Source organism: Scomber scombrus, chromosome 1, assembly GCF_963691925.1.
Source record: "Scomber scombrus chromosome 1, fScoSco1.1, whole genome shotgun sequence".
Classification (NCBI taxonomy): domain Eukaryota; kingdom Metazoa; phylum Chordata; class Actinopteri; order Scombriformes; family Scombridae; genus Scomber; species Scomber scombrus.
The window spans coordinates 2,377,046-2,399,534 of record NC_084970.1 but is presented as its reverse complement, the minus strand read 5'-3'; the positions used below and the strand labels follow the sequence as shown (position 1 = coordinate 2,399,534).

The 22,489-nt window shown below is 38.5% G+C and overlaps 2 protein-coding genes across 9 annotated transcripts in view; both read right to left on the bottom strand.

Moving 5' to 3' along the window:
- Positions 1–215: 215 nt before the first annotated feature.
- On the bottom strand, positions 216–9,335 carry tollip (toll interacting protein). The gene is made up of 6 exons (XM_062419364.1): positions 9,164–9,335; positions 7,459–7,608; positions 5,205–5,387; positions 4,361–4,513; positions 3,603–3,687; positions 216–3,406 (listed from the first exon to the last, which is right to left on the bottom strand). The coding sequence occupies exons 1-6, from the start codon at positions 9,194–9,196 to the stop codon at positions 3,183–3,185; spliced, it is 828 nt and encodes a 275-aa protein (XP_062275348.1). The 5' UTR covers positions 9,197–9,335; the 3' UTR covers positions 216–3,182.
- Positions 9,336–15,793: 6,458 nt separating this feature from the next.
- The window catches only part of celf1 (cugbp, Elav-like family member 1), a 38,548-nt gene continuing 31,852 nt past the window's right edge, over positions 15,794–22,489 (bottom strand). For 6 of the 8 annotated variants that reach the window (XM_062419165.1, XM_062419196.1, XM_062419182.1 and 3 more), the window contains 2 exons: positions 20,589–20,761; positions 15,794–16,623 (listed from right to left, as the gene is read on the bottom strand). In XM_062419165.1, the coding sequence (XP_062275149.1) occupies positions 20,634–20,761 (128 nt within the window). In that variant the 3' untranslated portion in view covers positions 15,794–16,623; positions 20,589–20,633. Of the gene's footprint in view, positions 16,624–19,645; positions 19,796–19,893; positions 20,762–22,489 lie in introns of those variants that run through there. The other 2 variants (XR_009925172.1, XR_009925173.1) reach the window with 2 other exon arrangements.

Sequence of the window (22,489 nt, the reverse complement as noted above, 5' to 3'; positions counted from 1 at the left end):
CAAAACTTCACCCTAGCTTTACTTATTCATGTAAGGTTTTATTTATAGCTCGTTTTCTCTTTTTCCTGTCACAACATACTACTGTGATGTAAACTTTCTTATTTTAGAATTTCTTTGATGATAATTATTAAAATTATACTTCTGCAATATGAACATTTGCATCGACATTCTTATTGATCCCAGCTAGAGTGATGAACATTAACACAGACCACCAGAAAGAGCAACATTTTTTATCATCTGCAACATTAGCACAGGAACAGAGCAGAAAACCAAAAAAAACTAAAGACTCAGTTTGTTTCACAAATATATTGATGATAGTGTGACATGTTGGAGCGCACAGATTGAGCTCTAGCTAACATTGGAAATGGCAGAAGCAGTCACAATGAAGTCACAAAACCAAAACAAAAAGGGAAATAAGTTTAAGACCTAGACAAAGACATATAACACTGAATAAAATGATTCAAACAGCAATAGTTTTGGAATCACAAGTGATCAGCCACAATTATTATACATCTTTTAACCTATAAACAGCAGTGTGAATACTTGCTGTTGAAAGGCTGACGCTGATTTGGATTGCAGGCTTTAATTTTGATTAAGAAAGCAGCCGAAGGAGTATGAATAATTTGGAAAAGAGGGAAATGGTTGGGTCATTAGGACATCTCAACCAGCTGTATTGATTTTTTTTTTTTTTTTTTTAAGTATGAATGGGAGTTAAAAGTTGAATAAAACATGTATGAAAGATGAAACATTTTAAGGTTTAAATTGAGTATGAATAAGTGGAGTGGAAATGTATTCTGAAAAACTATGTTTCTCATTTCCTGTTAACATACAGTGACCATTGGGCACTTTTATTTTGGATAAAAAACAAGTCTCATTCTGAGCTTCCTGTTTTGGTAAAGTTAATCTATGGGGCTTGTTCTGAGTTCCCTGTTTAAATACAGGGACTTTTTCGAAAAGCCCAGCTCATAATGACTTTCCTGTTATGATAAAATTACCATCATGGGCTTTTATTTTGAATATTGGAAATGACAGTCTGTGTGTGTGTGTGTGTGTATAACACAGACATGTGAGTCAGTTTCTGCCCAGAGACTGAGTCACAGGTTGCTACAGTGACAGTGCACAACAAGATAAGCACTCACATTCATATTCAGTGTCCCTAAGCCAAAATGAGTCACTGAACAACCTCTTATAACTCAAAAACTAAAAGTCACATTGAAAAAGTCAGTGTGAGCAACTAGACTTCACTGGAGATAAAATATGTATCACCATCATCTCTGTTTTTGACAAGGACAGTCAGAGCTCAGATAACATTGGGGTCAGTAGGACTGTTAGTACTTTCTGTGTTTTTGGGCAATTTATTATAAAAGCGTGACTCTTATTTTAATGGAAGTAACATTGGATGAAAGGCCAAAACGGTCTACACTTTGACATATGAATTACGCCCATGGAGTGGAAGCTGTTGGAGTAATGTGATGTGTTGAATATTTTTGATAAAAATTGTAGGCCTGTTTGTGACATCGAGCACAGTCCAGCATAAACATTAAGAGTCAGTGTCTGACGACTATCAACATGCACAGCACATTTCATGGAAGCCTGGGGTCGTATTAACAAAGGATCTAATTTGACTTATCATCAATGAACTTAATCACTATGTCCACAGTGATTGGTTGACAGGTCTGTGTCAGTGAATGTGAAATGAAACAATTAATATAAAGAAACACAAATATAGAATTCATTAATATATTATACAAGCTGTGCCAGATTTCATACATGAAACAAAGTAAAACACTGATGTGTCATGTAGATTGTATCTGGCATCAAACACCATCTGGATGTTGATATTGCACTATTATACTGGGCAATCCAGTGATGGACATGAAATCAGCTTTATTTATTTATGTATTACATTGTAGTGATTATTTAGTGTACAGTTAAACAAATCAGGCTTTGAACAACTGTTTTTTCTTTTCTTAATTTTTCAAAATGATTAATTATTAATTCAGCTGCAATCTAAATGTGGTTTTAAAAGTTTGGTCACTGTCATCTTAGGCCCCACGGCTGAGGGGGTAAGAAGTATTACTGAAAACGGCTGTGGAGATTTAGCTCCTTACAAATGGAGCTAAGTTACTTTTCTAGTTGACCTATGTACTGTGTAGAACATTTAGATGAAGCAACAACTTCATTCCGATCACGTGTCTTTATCAAAGGTCCAGTTACATAAAAATGTGACTCCACAGGATATTACTTCATAATATCAACTCTTTTCATTCTTCTCCAATTGAAAATTGGTTACATCAAAACTTTGTAAAGTAACTTTGTCACTTCTTCTAAAACTCTCCTGGCCGTGTGGCCATTTACATACAATCCCTCAGGTCGTCTCCATTCCCTGCCTCTAATCACCATATATAATTCTATACAATCTAATACTTCATTATGACCTGACTGATTTTGAATGCACTAAACATTTTCTAGTGACATGAGAAACAGAAGCAGATCACTGGAGGTTACTACAAACAGGCTCTCCACACACTATCAACAACATCATCATAATGAGAGGATGGAGAGTGTGTGCTGAAGCCTGTTGTCTGGTCTGCTGTGTACATTGATCATAACTCTATAGCTCAAACAGTGCAAATCAACACAAATCAAGGGAAGAATACAGACTAGGTTAAAAGATTATGACACTGAAACAATCAAGATGAACAAAATGATTTGGGCTAGTAAGACTTACAATCCCCATCAAGGCACACTACAACCAAATACCTATCTCAAATAGTCTCTACTGTGACTTAAAGAATACATCTGCCAGTGATATCACCTTAAAGCTTCGACTTCATAAAACAAAGGTCAACACACGTGTTGCAATGCTTGGAGGATCCAGTGTCAGTGGTGACAGACAGCTGTGTGTTAGCAGTGGCAGCCAAGGCTTCATATAACAAGATAGGGACAGGAAATAGATCTTTGTGGCTACCAGTTGGTGGAGCTGGTGGGAACTTTGATATGGCTGCAGAGTGTGAGCTATTAGTCACACTATGGGAGGACTCTATATGTATGTACGTGTGTGTATGTATTTATGCTGAGTTTGGACAGTCTCTCCATCATTTAAGACTGTTTGTATATGTCTGTGTGCATGCATAAATGTGTGTATGTTGGCATGTCCGCTGTGAGCTAGTATTCTGCAGTTAGAGCTCCTCAGCCATCTGCAGCAGAGAGTTGATAGCAGCGTCCTTGTTGCCCTGCTGTGCATCCAGCACAGTACGGACCACCTCCTTGTCCAGGTTGGGGAACATGTCCTGTAGAGCCTTCAGGTCTTCCTCGCTGCACACTGGCCCCTGGCCACCAACAGCTGGCATGGTTGCTGGCACTGCCATGGGCACCATGCCCTGGTTATAGACTGCAGGCACTCCTGGCAACACAAGATGATCAGTGTTGTTATACATTTGTAGTCTCCAAGCCTAACCTGATGTCTGTCTGTCTGTCTGTCTGTCTGTCTGTCTGTCTGTCTGTCTGTCTGTCTGTCTGTCTGTCTGTCTGTGTCTGTGTCTGTGTGTGTGTGTGTGTGTGTGTGTGTGTGTGTGTGTGTGTGTGTGTGTGTGACCGACCTGCAATGGGCACATATCCTACTCCTTGTTGATACACAGAAGGCATCAGGACCACAGGCTGAGTCATCATCCCTGCTGGTAAGGACTGGCACAAAGACACAGGGACAAGGACAGGATGAAGTCAAAATTTACAATCAAGTATCGAGTATTAAAAACCAGACAATATACTCGGGTAAAATAAAGACAAAAAGGAAAAAAGGAAAAAGGCTAAGCTAAAATAAATAAATACATAACAATTGTAATCTTTCATGGTGTTACCAGTGAAGGATTTGGCATATATTGTCTCTCTGATGTGGATCATCGCATTGGTATTCTCCTTGTTTTATAGCTCAAACTATTTGATGTGCACTGTGTGCTTGTCAAGCTGGCAACTCAGACTTTGAGTGGTGGTAATTTCACTTTAGTCTGTCCTGTTAGCATCTCTACACTCCACCTGTCAAAGTGGGACAAAATACACCTTTGTCATCCTCATCCATTAATGCAGTCCAGTGACATCACATAATTACCAGCATAGTTCAAACCTACCTGAACCTAATCAGGGGTATAATCAGCTAAACTTATAAAGAAAAATTAAACATGTATGGGTGTGTTTACCATATTCTATCTTAAGGTCTGACTTAAAATCCCATTTAATTATCTACTCTACAGTCAAGAGTAATGCCAACATGTTTTAGATGCATTATTAATAGTTTTGCTTTATTAAAATGCACATCCATCCATTTGAGTCTTTTTGATGGGGTTTGTGTACATGTACTCACAGCAAAGGACATCACCAGGTTGATCATGCCCTCCTTGTCGTCGCCCTGCCTGCCACTGAGGCTAAACCACTCATCCACCACACTGCCCTCCCTCAAGCCTTCAGGGATAGTGACATGTGTCCATGCTATCCTGTCATCCATGGAGAATGCTCTCTGGAAGGCATATCAGCAGAAACACACAGACATTCAATCACATTTGACATGAGGCTGCTGCTCTGTCACTAGTTGCAGTTCAGAGTTGAACACCAGTTCTAAAAGGATCTGGCTGGTCATTATCTAGATGTTTCTTTTTGTATCGTATTGTTTTGTTTAAAACATGTCTGAAGAGGATCTTTAATCATATATGGTGCAACTGTCACCTGAGAGTGAAACTAATTCAATATTGGGCAAATGTACACATATATAGGCTATCACTTTTCCCACATTTCTTCTTTTTTTTCTTCCAAGCAACATTATTTTTCATTATCTGATAAACAAACTGAGGTCATGAATTATTCCCTTGCATTAAAAAGGAGAAACTGTGGTTTTATACATCTGACAGGTTTTTATTGTTTCTACTAGGAACACTTAAGTTCCATTTACCATTTTATAGCTGGGGCAATCAGGTGTAACTTGTATAAAATGTATAGGTTTTTTTTTATTTTTATGAATTACTTAATCAAAAGTGTAAGTGGCTTATAACTGTTAGTGTAGGTACTGTTATGTAAAAGACTTTTACTTTCTTCAGAGATTAGTCAAATGGTAGATTTCTGACTCTGATGCAACAGTCCCCACATACATACATATTTAGAAGTTCAGATGATCCACAACTCTATGGCCAGTGTAACCTCCTCCATCTCCTCACCTCATCAAAGATCTCCAGGTAGAAGGAGTCCACCCCAGGAGGTATGGTACACTGGATCACCTTGTTCCAGCGTGGGTTCTTGGCTCCGTTGTGAGCGGTTGGGGTCTCGTAGACTGCGTAGCCTAGTCGGATCCTACAGTAGGGATCCATGCGGGTCATGCCATAGTTTTTGGCCAGCTTGGCCTGTGCAGCAAAAACAAACAGGGCAGCTTCAGTAAGGTGATACACTGAAGTTTGTTACATCACAGATCAGCTGACCCATGACTTCCATGTATTTAGTGGGTGGTGGTACAGTATACATTTGGGATGATTTAAAATATGGAACGAGCAGTCTACATTTTTATGCTATTCTACATCATTTCTGTTCTGAATGGACTACATTTACATGCACACATTAAAAAAGCTTAGCATGGCATGCTACATACATGGACATATACATGGCCACTACAACTTTTCAATTGTGACTGGAAGGTGGGGATTAACTTTTGGTAACCTGACAGTATAACTGGACACTTATGACATGGGTGTTTCTTTGCAACAGTGGGATGTAGCTAAGGATCAAGGAGCTAGCATTACTTTTGTAATAATTAGGTGAATCTTTTGAACATTAACATTAGCTGCAATGAAGCTGCGGCCTGCTTGCCTAAGGGATAATTGCACCAGAAGGAAGAGAGTGCTTACAAAAAACAACAATAAAATAACAACTGTACAGAAATGATAGATGTGTGGTCAAATCAAGAGAGAGAGCGCTAGTAGGTTAAGAGACATAGAAATCTAATGTACTTTATCCAGCATGGCAGCAAGCTGAGCACAGACACAGACACTGCTCCCCTCCACCATTGAATTCTTTATTTGGTGCCCTAAACACTTAAAAAGTCATTCAATGAGCTCAAAGACAAACACAAATACTAAGTTGTGCAGCTTAATTAGCTCAAAGCAAAGCATTCATCAAACTGTCTCCCTATAACAGTATTGGAACAGTCACGACCCAGCATCAACATAGAAGAGGCCAGATCTCTACAATACATTCTCATCTTATTCTAAGGAATCATCACCTAAATCATTAAAAGAGTATGATGGAATGATTGTGAATGGAGCCAGATATAAAAAATAATAATAATAATAATAATAATAATAATGATAATACATTTTATTTGAAGGCGCCTCTCTGGGCACTCGAGGACACCGTACAATTAATAAACAAAACAATAAGAACAGTCAAAACAGAGTAAGGTGAAGTAGTGGTTCAGGTTAAGTGGGGCATGCAGTTCTAAATGAAGTTAGTTTTTAGCCTCGATTTGAAGAGAGGGAGAGAGTCCAGATTCCTGATGTCCGGAGGAAGTGAGTTTCAGAGTCGGGGGGCAGAGTGGCTGAAAGCCCTGCTCCCCATGGTGATGAGGCGGGGGGGGGGGGATCAAAGATCTGAGGGAACCCAAAGTCTCTCAATAAATTCTAGTCTTGACTGATTCCCCATTTTAAACCGTGTCAGGATTTTTATGCAAACAGGAATCCTGAGGGCTAGGAAATATATTTTATTGTATTAAAACACAACTGAATGAATGAATTAGGTTTTTAATTTGATTACATATGGCATTGTTGTGTGCGGGCCTAGGGGGGTCCGTAACAGGCATTTTGTAAGTGGCCATGAGTGGACTTATACCCTTCAAATGTGTATGTTCCATGATTGTGATGGATGATGCAAAGGGATCTGAACTACCCGACATGAAGGAAGAGGTGCTTCCTTTGACATATACGGAGTGTACAACTTTTTCTGGTTATTAGCCCTTAGTTTAACATGATGTTAGCCAGCTACAATGATCCTGTTCATTCTCACCAAGCTAACAAAGCTGGAGACTGTTGGTGGAGGTTAACTTGAATGACAGTGTGCTCCTGTATTATTAAAAAAAAGAACATTAGAGAGTCACAACTCTCAGACCACAACATCAGCAGTACTATTAAAAAGGTACAGTTTAGACCTGCTCTATGTAAATAAATGCCTTGAGATAACTTTTGTTGTGATTTGACGCTATATAAATGAAACTGAACTGAATTGAATCAATAGCAGGTAGTGTGATAGTGTATCCTCTGGATTATCTACAGTGACAGTGACACATTTCTGTTGTTTTCACACTTCCAGTGTTTGTTATTGTTGATTTAACAGTTACTAGAGTGATGATGTTCCAATACATATATAATCCAGTCATTCATACCATGCTTTCAAATAAATTGTGTACTGTGTCAATACTGTGTTTACCTGGACCACTGTGATGCTGAGTCGGCCGACAGTGCCTAGTGAGCCTCCATACTGCAGCTGCCTGGCTGCCTGAGCATCCAGATGAACCTGCTGCTGCTGCTGGGTGGGAGCGATCCGCAGGAAGTCCTGGGGAAGTTCCCCAATATACACCTGCACATAAATAAATACAAATACAATATAACTAAAATAACATTTTTTGCTGATTTTAAGAAAGGCTATGGTCTGTTTGGATTTTATCTAAAAATGTTTATAATATTTGAAGGTCCATTAATTAGTAAGATAAAGGGGGATGGGGACATGGATTTATAATTGACTTTAATTACTGTATATAGCTAACTATAAATACTGTGTTAGGTTTTTACATTGTTTTGAGCGTATGGTATCTATTATTCTGATTTTATTTGTGTCAGTATAGATTATACAGTTAATTTTAAAAAAAGTTAACATGAAATTTCAAAAGTGCAATGGTCTCCCGACTGGAAAATTGGTTGTCAGAAATACAACTTATTCATTCAAATCTTGTGAAAATCATCAGGAGGAAATTATTCACCCTAATGATATGGACCATAGTTTCATAGCTTGTACAAGTCATGTGCATGTGATCAACAGTGTACACAACAGGCAAACACTGTACAGCATTTCCTGGAACAGCAGATTGATAAGAGTATGACAGGCTTTCACTAATGATAATTACACATCACTAAACAGGGCAGCATGATGGAAACTCCTGCTACCAGTAACTAGCCTGGCAGAATAGCAGTGACCATCATCTTAACTTTTGACTGACCTTTATATCATATATCAAAAACTATTTAATATTACAATACCAATTTCTATATAACATAGTAGATGGGCAGACAAATATGTAGTAAGACATTTTCTTCAAAAATTGACAAAAAAGCTGAATGTACACATTTTGTTGGTAGTTAGTGTATATTATCCTTCCATTGCATGGCAGTTATCCAAAAGCAGAGTGCTTCCACTTCATCGTGTTAGTGTTCACTGATCCCTTCATAGGCAAGTATCAGTATGTATGCAAGTACAATACAGCAAGATATACTACCGCAGGCAGTCAGGTGTATACATGTAACCATTCATTTGTACTAACTATACAGACATGAATTAGTGCTGACTGCGGGGTTTAAGATTATTGTGTCTGCCAGCTGTCTTTCTTCTTATTCCAAACTATCATCTTCTGAGGTGATTACCATGACAACCAGTTCTCTCTACTTCAACTGACCAAAGTTTAAGTCCTGAAACCGCGGAGGTAAGTTAGTGCTGGGAAAACACACTTCTAACACGGGGGACACACTACTGACACGGACACACACACACACACACACACACACACACACACACTTGTACAGCTACACTAAGCGGAACCTGCTTCGTGCTTCAGGCCTCAGCAGCAGTTGTCATTGACGCTCATGTCGTCGCTGCTGATGAATCATGGGTTAACACTAACAGTGACTGTGTGTGTTACTTGGTTAAACTCAGAGACTACAAACTACAAACTAAGCTGACGTAAACTCATGACATAACGTTTCCGTTCCATGTTGTTGTCTCGGTACATAACCTGCGGGTTAGTGTGAGGGAAGCAGAGCGCGTATGCTGCACTTTGATGACTTCCATTAGAAATGTTGACAAACTCCAGCCAAGCTAACTGAGTCCCGCTGAGCCTGTCAACCAGCTGCTAACACGTTACCTGTCCCCGCTGGGTGCTGATGGTGGTCGCCATGCTGCCTCTTCACAGTCTGAGTTGAGATGATCGAGTGTTGTTTACCTGGAGACGTCCTGAACCTCTACAGATCAGCTCATTAAAGATCAACCCAGCTGTGCAGCCCGACTCCCTGATTAGACTGTACCCGGAAGTGTCAAAAAAGATGGCTGCAGTGTTTATTTTTTAACGACAGCTGCATTAGCGCCCCCTGCTGTGTCGGAATGTGCAGCGCAGATTAAATCCGGATCATTATTCCAATCTGTTTGATAAACTCAAAGAAAAGTACTGCTCCACCCACTTGGCAGGTGGTTTTTCTCAGCTTTTCCTTCCTACATTGTCTTTTTAAAAATCTTATTTATTACACTGTATAATTACATGTGCTTAGTTTGAAGACAAGTAGGACAAGCCCATAATGAGTTCTATAGTGTCACCTACTGGCAACAGGAAGTTATGAGGCCTATACGTTGACAAACTACTTCTAGCAGGTGAATTTTGGTCAGCTAAATTGTAAGACCTTGATGATGCTAAATAGTGAAGCTTTTGAGTTTTCTTCAAAAGCCGTTGCCATGGTTTCATTATTCTGCATGAAATCGAAAGCTGTTTTTGAAGGACGAGGGATGCTTGAAAACTCACAAAACTTTGCACAAGCATCCGAAGTTGTGGATGGGTCTTGGGCTTGAGTGAAATGGCTCGAGGCTCACCCTAGAGAAATTAAAAGTCCAAGTTCATTCATCTATGTCTTTAAAGACTGTGTTAAGTGAATTCAGACATTTTATTCTAAACACATTAAATAGGTCATAAATGTATTTCTAAAAAAGTTGTAAAAAGCATTTCAACCATTTAGATTTGAATTGTGGAGCTAGGCTTCACAAACTGTGCTTCAACATTCCTGTGTTCAGGATTTAGTGGGCGGGTCTAACGCGGCGGTGATTGGCAGCCCCTGCTGCTGTAGTGGTTGTCACTACCCGATGTGAGTCGCTACCAGATGTGAGTCACACATGCGCAGTAGCGTTCGCCATCGTCCGCCATCTTTGACAGCTACTTATGGCAACTCCACTTGGACAAACTACTGTTATATGTTGGATAGATGTATTTCATACACGTTTCAGCAGTTGGATGCGAATCTGCACAAAGTATAGAAACAAAAGAAGTTCAACACAAGTTTTTACATTTGTATGTAACCGGAGAAGTATTTATACACAAGCATATTTTTCACGCATGCGTGATGTGAGTACGACCAAGCGGCCAATGTGAGTCGCGCATGCGCAGTGTTCATTAGTTTTTTAAAATATAAACTTTATTGATATATCCTGATCTGAGTTAGCGGCTGATGTGACTGGGACTTTTTTCTTTTTACTTAGACTCTATATATATTTTTTAAAAGCCCTTAAAGGAAGTATTTATGAGTATTAATGTGAAAAATACACAGACACACAAACTTCCCTCGGGTCACATGTGTAATGACTGACAGCTCTACACTCCCTCTGCTGGAGCCCTGCAGTAACTACACCAACACTACTGCTGCTGTTAGATTAACATTACACACATAAACATGAGGAAACAGATATAACTCTTACAGTGCTGCAGCTGACAAAACAATATTTAAAATACAAGATAAACTATAACCTTAGAGATGTAAAATGCACTCAAAAGTTTATATTTCTCACGAATCGCAATTGAGTCGGGTGAATAATGTGTTTTTTCCAAGCGGAGTTGCCGTACATAACGGTCAAAGATGGCGGACGATGGCGGACGCTACTGCGCATGTGTGACTCACATCAGGTAGCGACTCACATCGGGTAGTGACAGTGGTTAGCCAGTTAGCTGAGTTAGCTGACGAGCTAGCAGCTGAGCTAGCCGCCGGGCTAGCAGCTGAGTTAGCAGCAGAAAGCTCTCAGAAGTAGCTCCATGTTTCTGGTAGAAGTGGTGACTTTGATTGACAGGTGACACTTGGTAGGGGGCGGGGTTTCAGCGGACTCGGCGGGCACTCCCACAGCGTTTGGGAGCAGAGAACTTTGAACTTTGAAGCCTAATTTCATATATTTGGCGATTTTTTTAATCATTCAAATTTGGCAGGGTGGTTAACAACACACTTTTCTGTGGTATGTGAAACTCAGAAGAAATATTTATTCTTACTTTACACGGACTTTAAGTTTGACATAGATGAATGAAGTTGGGGGACACATGTATCATGTCCCAATGCACAAAAAAGCCTGTTGGAACCATACGTCCAACAGGAAGTCAGCCATTTTTTATTTATTTCACAATTGCAGGAGTTGTATTAAAACAAACTAATTTCACATATTTCACTCATTTACACAGTGCCAGATAATCCTGACAATTCAAAGGTGTCAAACTACTTCCAGTAGGAATACAAAAACTGCTGCTCCTTCTGACATGTCAACATGTTCGAAGCTGGTTGCAGCTTTAATTTTAATTTCAGATGTGTCCTTTTCTGTAATTGCTATTTCTCCTTCAGATTCTAAAACCGCATTCTCCAATTCCCTTTTCTTACCCCAAAATGTCTCAATCAAATCCACACATTTCCCATTGGAGTTTTTTGGAGTCTCTCATTACACTATCTTTGTCATCTTCCTTCTCTTTGCTTGTCCCATTGTTTTCATCACCACTGCCTTGGCTTTTATGTACAGGTATGCCACTAAATTGTCATAATTATGTGTATTTTCATTCTCCAGTCACTCGCTTATCTCAGAGTGAACATCATCAGAGTTGACTGAACTTCAGAATTAGCTGATCTGGAACCCAAATTCCCTTGTATTTCATTATATCTAATGTAGATACTGTGGATTATTGCATGGTGACAACACTGGCAGTACCAATCTTCCAAAAATACAAAGCAAAGCACATAGTTGGAGTTCTGAAAGAAAACACAGGGAATAAGAAGGTTTCTCAAACATTTTATTTGCACAGAAACCAACCAACCAACCAAGCAAAAGGGATCACATCGTCAGCTCACAGCTGAAATGTCAGCTGTACTACAGTCCAGCTGACATTTCTCATTGGTACAAACAGCAAAGATTCAAAACCTTAAAAACAATCCAAACACTGGAGACACAGTTCCCACCCCAAAGAAGAAAAAAAAAAACACTAACTGGGGGTTTTGTCCATTAAGTGATTTAGCCACATCTCACATCAAGATCACAACAATGTAATAATTAACAAAAAAACAACACAAATTGCATTTACTTCAATGCAATGCAGCAAAAGGCAACTTCACAGAAATATTTCAAAAGGCTTCATCATGTCGTTGTTCTGTATATAAGAATGGGGAGTTTGGTCTGAGTTTTTACCTTTAAACTGTTTCAGTGAGCAGGAGGATGGTTGTTGTAGCAAAATAGAAAATATGTTTATTCAAAAGTAAACACTGTCACCCAAATTCTATCAGGAGTCTAACCCCTAATGTCGTCTGTGAAAGGAAAGGAACACACTTTACTCCACTTTGTCATTAATACATCATTCATTTAGCCATGCTGGCATACCTTCAGATTCATTTCATTTGTGAAAGGCAGAGTGCTTTACCTCATATTAACTATTCATCTTTGATGACAAAACTGAAGGACCATATCAGTGGTTATATCTGTTTTAATATTTTAGTTTTGTTTTATTACAAATCCGGTCTTCTTAATTAGTACTAATCATTTTCCAAGGCTGTAAAAAGATGTTTAGATTTTTAAATATATTTCTATGGAGGCCAGGAAGAAACACAGAGGGAGATATAAATCAGAGGATTAAAAAAAAAACCTCGACATAAAGATCAATACACTTCCAGGTCATCTAGGGATAAGCAATGGAGCAGTTTATAGGGTAACTAAAATAGGAAGCATTCCACATGCAAAAAAGAGGACTTCAGGACTTCAAAAGAACAAATCATTTTTAGATTTAAAAATAAATAAATAAAAGTGGCAAAAATGTGATGTTGTAATTAAACTCCACACTGTCTAAATGAAAGCACAGATGAACATGACAATACTAGTACGACATGTGTACTTTAACCATAAAGCCTGGATATGATGCACTGACAAAGCTGAGTTGAGTCTATTGGCGCTTTTCCACTTCACAGTTCCAGCACGACTCGACTCGGCTCGACTTGTTGTTTTTTTGCGTTTCCACTAGGGAAAGTACCTGGTACCTGGTACTTTTTTAGTACCTGCTCTGGTGAGGTTCCAAGCAGAGCAGATACTAAATGTGGCATCAACAGACTGCCACACTGATTGGTCAGAAGAGTTGTCGCTGGAAGAGTCATGAGCCGTTTTTTGTAATGGAAAAGGTAGTTCCTGGAACCGTACCGAGCCGAGTCGAGTCGAGTCGTGCTGGAACTGTGTAGTGGAAAAGCACCATAATTATGACTCAGTTCCTCTATGAAGGTTAATGCACAAATCATGTGAAATACTTACTGACATGTACTAAATCTATGCTGTCACTTAGTCTGTAGCTGTGTAATAAAAACTCATCTATGTATTGTATTTTGTATATAACTGACAGTTCATTTTATATTCAAGACCAACGGATTAAAAACAAGATTCAAAGACTATTTCTTATGCTCTTGAAGTTGTGGCTCCTAAACTTTAGAACTATCTCCCTTAGGACTTGGTATCTGTGGAGTCTGTGAAATCTTTTAAAAAGCATGTATTACTGTGTTTATGTTTGTATGTTTTCCTTTATTTCTTCTGTGAAGCATTCTGTGACATCTCAAGTCTGCAAAGGTGCAATATGAATACATTTACTTACTTACACTTTGGTTCTATTCGGTTTTTCTAAAGACCTGAAGACCATTGTGTTTTTTTAAGGCATTTGTGCATAACATTACAACACTGACTGATGTTTGGACAATGGACACTTTACTCCTGAAATGAACACACAAAGCTGACTGACACCCACAATTCAAATCTGTGTTTTACAACTATTTAATTTGATCATTTCAATATTTTATTAAACCTCTCAATTCGTTTTTTTGTTTTTTTTAAGCGGCATTAGGTCCAACAAAGTGATAATTATATCCTGTATGTTCACCTGCAGAGCCATGACCAAAATCCAGCCCAATACTGCTTGCTGGGACTATATATATAATTCTGTGATGTCATCATGTCACTATCATTCCTCGTTAAAATACAAGAATGTTGGGTTGATATGAAGATCCATTCATGCTTTTCTAACACAAGTACTGGTAAAATGTCAGTGTCAGAGGGAGTATTAAAAATTATGATTTGTGCATTATTAATAAGAGAAGTCAAAATTTCCATTACACAGCATTACATGATTACAATATTTCCCTCCATGTCCCTTCCTGGGCTCTACAGCAGGTAGAGTCAATATGACATGCTTTAGTTATGCAACCAACCAATGAACATCATGGCCGTGCTGAATATGTTTGCACTGCATTACTGAACAACATATCTCACACAACCATTAAATCAGACAGGATGGATGAGCCAAGTCAAGGAAGTTTCAAGTATCTCCACATTGATTTTCATAAGGAATGAAAATGGACTTTAGAAAATTAGTAGTAATGAAATATACACCATTTACAATAAAGTGATCAAACCTGGTATCAAACCTTTTCTCTTAATTTTGGTATAGACTAAATGTAACTGCTCTGATTCATAGTCTTATTTTTTATTGATCATTTCCTTTTTCTTTTAATTAGACAATTACTGATTTTAATCATACTTCTGCCAGTTTTAGACCGCATTTTATTTCCTGTAAGTTCTGGCATGGCTGTTTACATTTGAAAACTCTGGGTTTTTTTGTTCTGTGAGAAAATGATTTGTGGGAGAACATGTTTATGCAGTATCATTTTTTAATTGCTACTGAAACAATGTTATGGTCCTTCAAGTATGTATTTGGAGAATATTCTAATTCTTTATTTTAACAGGTCCTAAACATTCAAACTACATTTCTCACTAGGTTTCCTGTAGAGAACAAGAGTGTAATTTGAGTTTGAGTTTAGTTAATTAATATTCATTGTATTATATGTTGTATTGTTGCCTGTAGACAATATCACATTTTTGCATGTTTATCTGACCTGATGTCTGACTAAAAGAATAGAGATTTATTTTTCTTCTCCATTTTCCCTTTAATTACTACCAGGTTACACAAGTGTTTCCATACACAGTTACATTACAGTTCCTTTCTATGAGACTGTAAGAAACTATGGGACCTGCAAAATAAAGTTTCATTGAATATTCAAGCAGGATGAGATGATCAGTGAATGATAACTTTTGGATTTGTAACTTAATGGCCTACACTGGGTAGCCACAACATTGTTCCACTGGTCAGGGAAACAGACAGACTACAGGTTACATTAGTGGGCTGAAAGGTCTCTGGTTTATACTCAATGATTACACACTAACACATACAGTATACACACCACTGCTTCGGAGTAGGCACTTGTGTTTGATACTGGTGTGTGAGCACTCTGGGTCTGCATAGTTCCACACAAAACAACTCATTTAACGTCTCAACCGGTCAACCTGACGTCAAGCCTGAGTCAGTTCTTCAGTAAAACCTGCTGTACACGATGCCACCTGTCACACCAATCAACCCTGCTGCTACAACTCATCTGACCAGTGAAGCAAGTGCACTGGAAGAGGAAAATACTGATTGAGCAAAACATTTGGCACCAGTTTATTCATCATTTTAAACTCAATACAACTAGATCACATTTTGCCATGAATTTCAGTGCAGATATTTAAAAAAAAAAAAAAACATGCATACTAAATATACTTTGATGTGACAAAACAAGCCTCTCCTCTGTGGAGTTTGTGGCTGATTCTCCACATAAAAAAAGAGCAAAACAGCATCATGTGCTTGTGGTGGTCAGCCAACAGGTTGATATTAACAACTGATTAGTAAATATTACCTCCTCATAACATCACTCAAATAAGAACTCCCAAGGATGAACTCTTAGCTAGCCTAGGATGAAATTACAAATGTCTAACAAAATGTGATCGCTAATTTGCTCGAAAGGTTTTTCTAACTTAGGAGACACACACCAGCACTCAAAAACATTGTCTAAAGACAGATTAGCTGCTTTCACACAAAAACCACAACAAAACTGGAGGATGGGGCACTGGGAGGACTGCTCGACAACACAGGAGATAAAAACAAAGTTAAGGTCATACTCATGTCAAACTGATTTTGCAAAAAATCTAGTGGTTACTGTATGCCAGTCAGTTCTAGAAAAATAGATTCTATTTTATGCTTGTAATAATGTAACTTTTAAACATGTTCAGTGGCAGTCTTTCTAGTGCCCCTATTGGCAGCACAAAGGACTTATGGGAAACAACAGAACAAAACCTCCTGGTAATCAATGTCAAACACAAGGGTCAAAGGTGAAATTGGAAGCATCAGAGAAGCGCAGAAGACAAGGACTGGACGATGAACTGTGACGCCACATCAACATGCTAGGGCAAACAGGAAGAGATCTAGAAACAACAAAAAGAAAACACAACAGGGAGACAAACCTAGGTTAAACAGCAATGGAACACAGACAGGAGAGAGAAAAGAAAACCAAGAATGATCCTACAGTCTAAACATTCAACAGTCAGTGTCAGGACAGAGTGAGAATGAGCCACATGCTACCAGGAACTGAGGGGGGGTTGACAGCAGCAGAGCAACATACACATATGACAGCCTAAATAATTTGCAACACAAAGTCAGTAACATGCAGGTCAGAGCTTCAATCCACCACACTGTCTACACACAATACTCACACATGAAGGCCAGAGTGTGTCATTACAATAATCTCATCTGTTCTTATTACTTATTAGAATTGATTAACTGACATTTACATGGTGCGATAAACAAACTAAGAATGAAAAGTAAAAGAAAATCAAACGGTCCATACTACATCTCACTTCAATCATCTGTTTACAGATAACTGAATCTGTCAGTGAATTATTATTAGTTATTTTTCTCCCATTAACCACTGTCAATTTCATGTGTCTGTGTTTTAGATTTATGGGTTCTCTTTTTCTACCATTCAAGGCATACAATTAGTGTTAGTGCCCATTTCTGTAAGATTTGACAATTTCAGTTTCAATAGTGTGCGATGATATGATTTTCATATCATAAAGAAATGAATGGAAACCAATGGCTGCCTGGAAGAGAAGGATACATCTGAAAATCAAAAAACTATTTAGCATGCATTTGAAACTGGTCAATAATGTTAAGTCTACATGATTTGTGGTTAGATGTTACTTTTATCTTCATGTAGACATACATGTTATCATATTCCTGTCAGCTTCTATTTTCAAGGATAAATTTGTCGATATCCTACATATCATCAACCGATTCTGTTAGTAGACCCTCAGGTCTGACACAACGACGTGATTTGACGTTTTATTTTGGATATCCCAGCAAAGCCGCAAATCTCTGAAACTATGTAAGAGCTATAAAGCTATATTAAAAGGTATACTATGCAGGAACTGTCAGTTGGTGTTTGTAAACACACAGCAGTTTAAGTTAGAGCAAGACAGAGAGATAGAGGAGCTTGCTAGAGAGTGAATGAACGCTGAGGTGAAGCAAGGCCAAAGCTCAAAATCCTTATACAGTGAGAAAATAAAACATTATTTTCTCATTGTTTCACCTCTGTGTCTGTGTGTATGTGTATGTGTGTGTGTGTGTGTGTGTGTGTGTGTGTGTGTGTGTGTGTGTGTGTGACAGCAGAGAAGAGAAACGCACTGAATCAAATAAAACAGATGCGATGTAACCTGGTTATTATGCTACCAGTCCTGACCGCACACACTGTGCTGTTATTGGCTGGGGGCTACACACCCACTGCCCATAGGCTGACGCCCACAAACGTCCTGGACACACAATAATAAGAAAATAATAAATTAAAGGCAGAGAGCAGCTTCTTTGTGGATATATCATAAGTTATGATTGAGAGAGATTACTGTTGTATGAGTATGTACATTGTTTTTTAGGAAAATCCTGCATAGTATACCTTTAAATTACAGGCGACAGCTCATTTTGTGCTTTCATTAGATTTCAAATTAAACAGTGGCCTCAAATCATAACACAGCTGGATTAGCTGTCACAGAAAAGTCCCTGATGTATAATCTTGATTTTAGCTTTTGTCTACTATATACCAAGAAACATCTAACACAACATTTAGTAAATGGGGCGATATTAGACAAAACACCTGGTGACTTTCAGCTGCTTTTCCATGAATGACCCTGTAGCAGTGAGAGATTCTCTGAGCAACTTGGTCATCTAAAGGCCGTCATCATTTTTGACCTGGACCTGGAATAGTTTTAAAACTAGTTCTAGTAAATTCTAGGCTTCCCCTGGTGCACAGTTGGCAGCAACTCAAATAAGATGACTATTTATCCATATTGTAAGACAGGACCGAAAAGCACATGTTCCAGTGGACTTTTACAATAAACTATGCTCCCTGGGTTTTTGGGAAAAGAGAGATTTATTTAGATGAATCCATGTGTGACAGAGAGGAGCTTCTATGAATTCTGTAGCAGTACTGATGGATCCTACACACACATCCCATGCCACTCTGACACATGGTACACATCACCAAAAGGAAGCAACACTTAACAGGCAAGGAGAGGACACACACCAGGAGATCAAATTGAGTTGTTGGACTTCACATTTGTCTTTCAAAATAATTTCAATTCAGATAAATAATTTAGGCAATAAATAGTTCCCCAACACACAGGAGAAGTATAAAACCTATATAAAAATAGAAAAGGCATAATAGTTTTCAATATACATCTCAACAATTGCCTCACTTCCTAGTTCTATAAAAAAAAAAAGAAAAAAAAAAAGAAAAAAAAAGAAACACGATTTCTTGGAAGTATAAGCACTAACAGGTTTGTCTGAAGCAATTTGACATTTATATGAATTCTCCAATCACAGAAGGTATTCAGTGAAAGACATAGTGGTATAGCCCTCTATAGATTAGCCAGCTGCTAGCTAGCAGGACAGTAGCTGAGGGAGGCTGATGAACTTTTACAAAAGACCTGGATTCAAAGTAGAAATAACTAAAAACATGAAATGTCTTTATACAAATCATTATATTTGCATTAGACACACTTATGGGTATCAAGATGAGTGGAATAAGTCCATGATGTTTGGTCTTTATAGCCAAACTTCATAGTATTGCTAGTTACAACAGGCAGTTGGGCTTCACAGCCACGTGAGCCTGACTTCTGACTCAGATGGCAGCAGCACAGGAGGAGCAACACCAAAACATGCTGACTTTAGTCTTCTAGAAAAGTCTATACTTACATGCATTTTCAACTGTATTAGACTTTTGTTTTACTAACCTCCGGATAAAGACAAATACAATAAAAGCAATGAGTGCACTCATACAGACATCAACTCCAACCTGTGTGTGTATGGGTTTGCACACAACACAACCTATACACACGTGTGTGTAGCTATTTACACAAGGCCACTTGATCAGAGTAAGCCATGCAATACCTCTCTCTCTCTCTGTCAACAGGAAGGTGATAAGCTGGAGGTTAAACCTGACTTAAGTGACTTTAATTCAGGGTTGAAAATCTAGAGAGCAGGAACAAGATGTTCACAGCATCAATCAGCCGCTTAACTGTCACAGTCACTGATTTACAATCTGCCCTCATCTCTCACACACACACACACACACACACACACACACACACACACACACACACACACACACACACACACACACACACACACACACACACACACACACACACACACACACACACACACACACACACACACACACACACACACACACACACACACACACACACACACACACACAGAATGAGGACAAATATGTCAAAAGCCAATTTGCATGTTTTGGGGAAGCGCCTCCTTATGAACAATCTGAGTTCCTGATTATTTTGGTGATAGAATATTAATAATAATGAGATTATAGAGCTTCCTAATACAAGAGTGATAAAAACATACATTGTGGTTTGTAAACGTAATAGAATATTTTTTCCAAATCAAATGTTACTCCGTCTTTTCCAGCTGCTGCCTGCTATCCGGAGCTTTCTGCTGGGTGTGGGTGGTGGAAGGGAAGGTGAACCAGAAATAAAAAAACAAGTGGATTTGGGCACCTAACTGTCAATGTGCAACACATCCTAACAATCAACTCATATGTGTTTATGTACCACAGCAAACTGATAACATTTCAACTTAAATGAAAATACACCTGTTCCTCTTATAGGTTAAAAGGAAAACAAAGTGCATTAATCACAACAGAGTGCAGGAAGAATCCAGTCTGGCCTGAAAACTCTTGCATGTAGCTTCATGTGTCTCTTTGCCTGGACATGTAATAATGACCAGAAAAGGCAGAGCAGCAGACATCACCCTGTAATGCACAGACAAGTTTCTGAGTGGACCAGTCTTAGTTGGTTATTCATACTCCACTTACCATAACACCACCCTTCCTAACTAAGTCTGTCGTGACTCAGCACCTTCAGTAAGGCTTGCTGTCATTCTTTGACCGTTTCAGCTGCACCTTCAGCCTCTTCATACCAATCTGGAAACCATTCATTGACTGGATGGCTGCCTGTGATGACACAGGATTGTCATAGCTCACAAAGCCTGGAGGGAAAAAACAAACACTTAGAATGGCAACAAAGTACAGCTTTAAATAGTCCAGGAAGGAATTTACATTCTGACAATTACAAGAATAAAAATAAAATGAAATAAAACAACAACATAAATAATTATAATCAGAATTATACTACATAATATATTTCATTTTTTTTATTTATTCAGGCCATTTATTCAAACGAAGAACAGTTATGATTAATTCAGACCGTGCTCAGGGGACCTTGAGCATAAACCAGTCATGTGTGCAAGTTTAATACATTCTAAAGTTCCAATCCAGCATCATAGATATGTATAGTGGTAGTTTTCCAACAAAGGCTTTAAAGATAAATAAATACCAATGATTATTACACTCTCCTGCTAGTGAAGACTGATCCAGTTCATCACAATATACAATGATGAGTTCCATAATTATTGCATGTAAAAATCTAAATGTGACAGCAGAATGGTAGATCGAGTCGAGAGGTTTAAGAGTGATTGTTGCAGCATTTCTGTAAATGACATCACCATAATCCAAGACTGAGAAGAAAACTGTCCAACAATCCCAAAGCGTTTGGGAGCAGAGACACCGTCTGATTTTTACACAACTTTGAAGCCTAATTTCATATATTTGGCGATTTTTTTAACATTTAAATTTGGCAGGGTGGTTAACAATACACTTTTCTGTGGTATGTCAGACTCAGAACACATATTTATTCTTACTTTACACAGACTTTAAATGAGAGTTGCAGATCCTCAGTGGCTTGTTGTACAGAATCAGCAATACAATACATGATGGTGTCATCTGCATAAAGATGATAATGACAGCAACTCAATGAAGAGACAGTGTCATTTATGTATATTATGAAGAGGACAGGACCCAAAACCGAACCTTGTGGAACTCTTTCTTTTACCAGCAAGTAATCAAACTGGACACCGCCCAGCTTCACACATTTGTCAGGTCTATGTAACAAATTACAAGCTTTTCCATTAAAACTGATGCTTTGTAAAAGCAACTGTGTCAAATGCTTATGACGGATCTACAAAAATGGCTGCACAATGTTTCTTATTGTATAAAGCGCATACTATATTATTTGTAGCTAAAGTAATAGCTGAGATAGTGCTGTGATTAGCTCTAAATCCAGACTGGTGTTGACTTAAAACAGAATGACTTGAGAGAAATGCCTTAAATTGGTTATTTACCAAAGATTCAAGGATTTTTGCAAAACAGATAATTTGGAGACTGATATGTAATTATCTAGTTCATCTGTATTTCCTCCTTTATGTAAAGGGGTTATATGGGCCAAACTTCCAAACAGTTGTTCGGTTTACATCACGTGTCTGATGCTCAGTGAAATTCACTGGAGACCAAAACCAGGAACTTGTCATGGGAGTTGGAAGAGGCCGCGGGTCGCCAGCCAGTAGAGGAAATTGGAAATGGGGATGTGGTTACCAGCTCATCAACACAGGTGGTGGTTTATGCAGTTTGTAGAGTGCAGAGATTCTTTGCTCCAAGTCACTGAACTTCTGGCTAAAACAGACACAGCTCTTGCATCCTAATGTGGAGGTAAGTGGAGCCATGGCTGGGTGTGTGCTCAGCTTGTTTCTGTTCCCGCGAAACACCTGATGACTATGATCATTTGTGTAGTTAACATTTTAGAGCAACAAGGGTCTAAAAAGTATTTTGAGAAAAAGTAGCTTACAACCAGAATTAAAGTTAAAAGTCAGTCTGGTGGAGAG

Excerpts from the sequence above, each read along its gene's own strand:
- tollip (XM_062419364.1), bottom strand. The coding sequence starts at position 9,196 with ATGGCGACCACCATCAGCACCCAGCGGGGACAG. Across the intron at positions 3,688-4,360 it reads ACCTGGTGATGTCCTTTGCT|TCCTTACCAGCAGGGATGAT; the intron begins GTGAGTACATGT and ends TCTTTGTGCCAG. Across the intron at positions 3,407-3,602 it reads AGGATATGTGCCCATTGCAG|GAGTGCCTGCAGTCTATAAC; the intron begins GTCGGTCACACA and ends TTGTGTTGCCAG.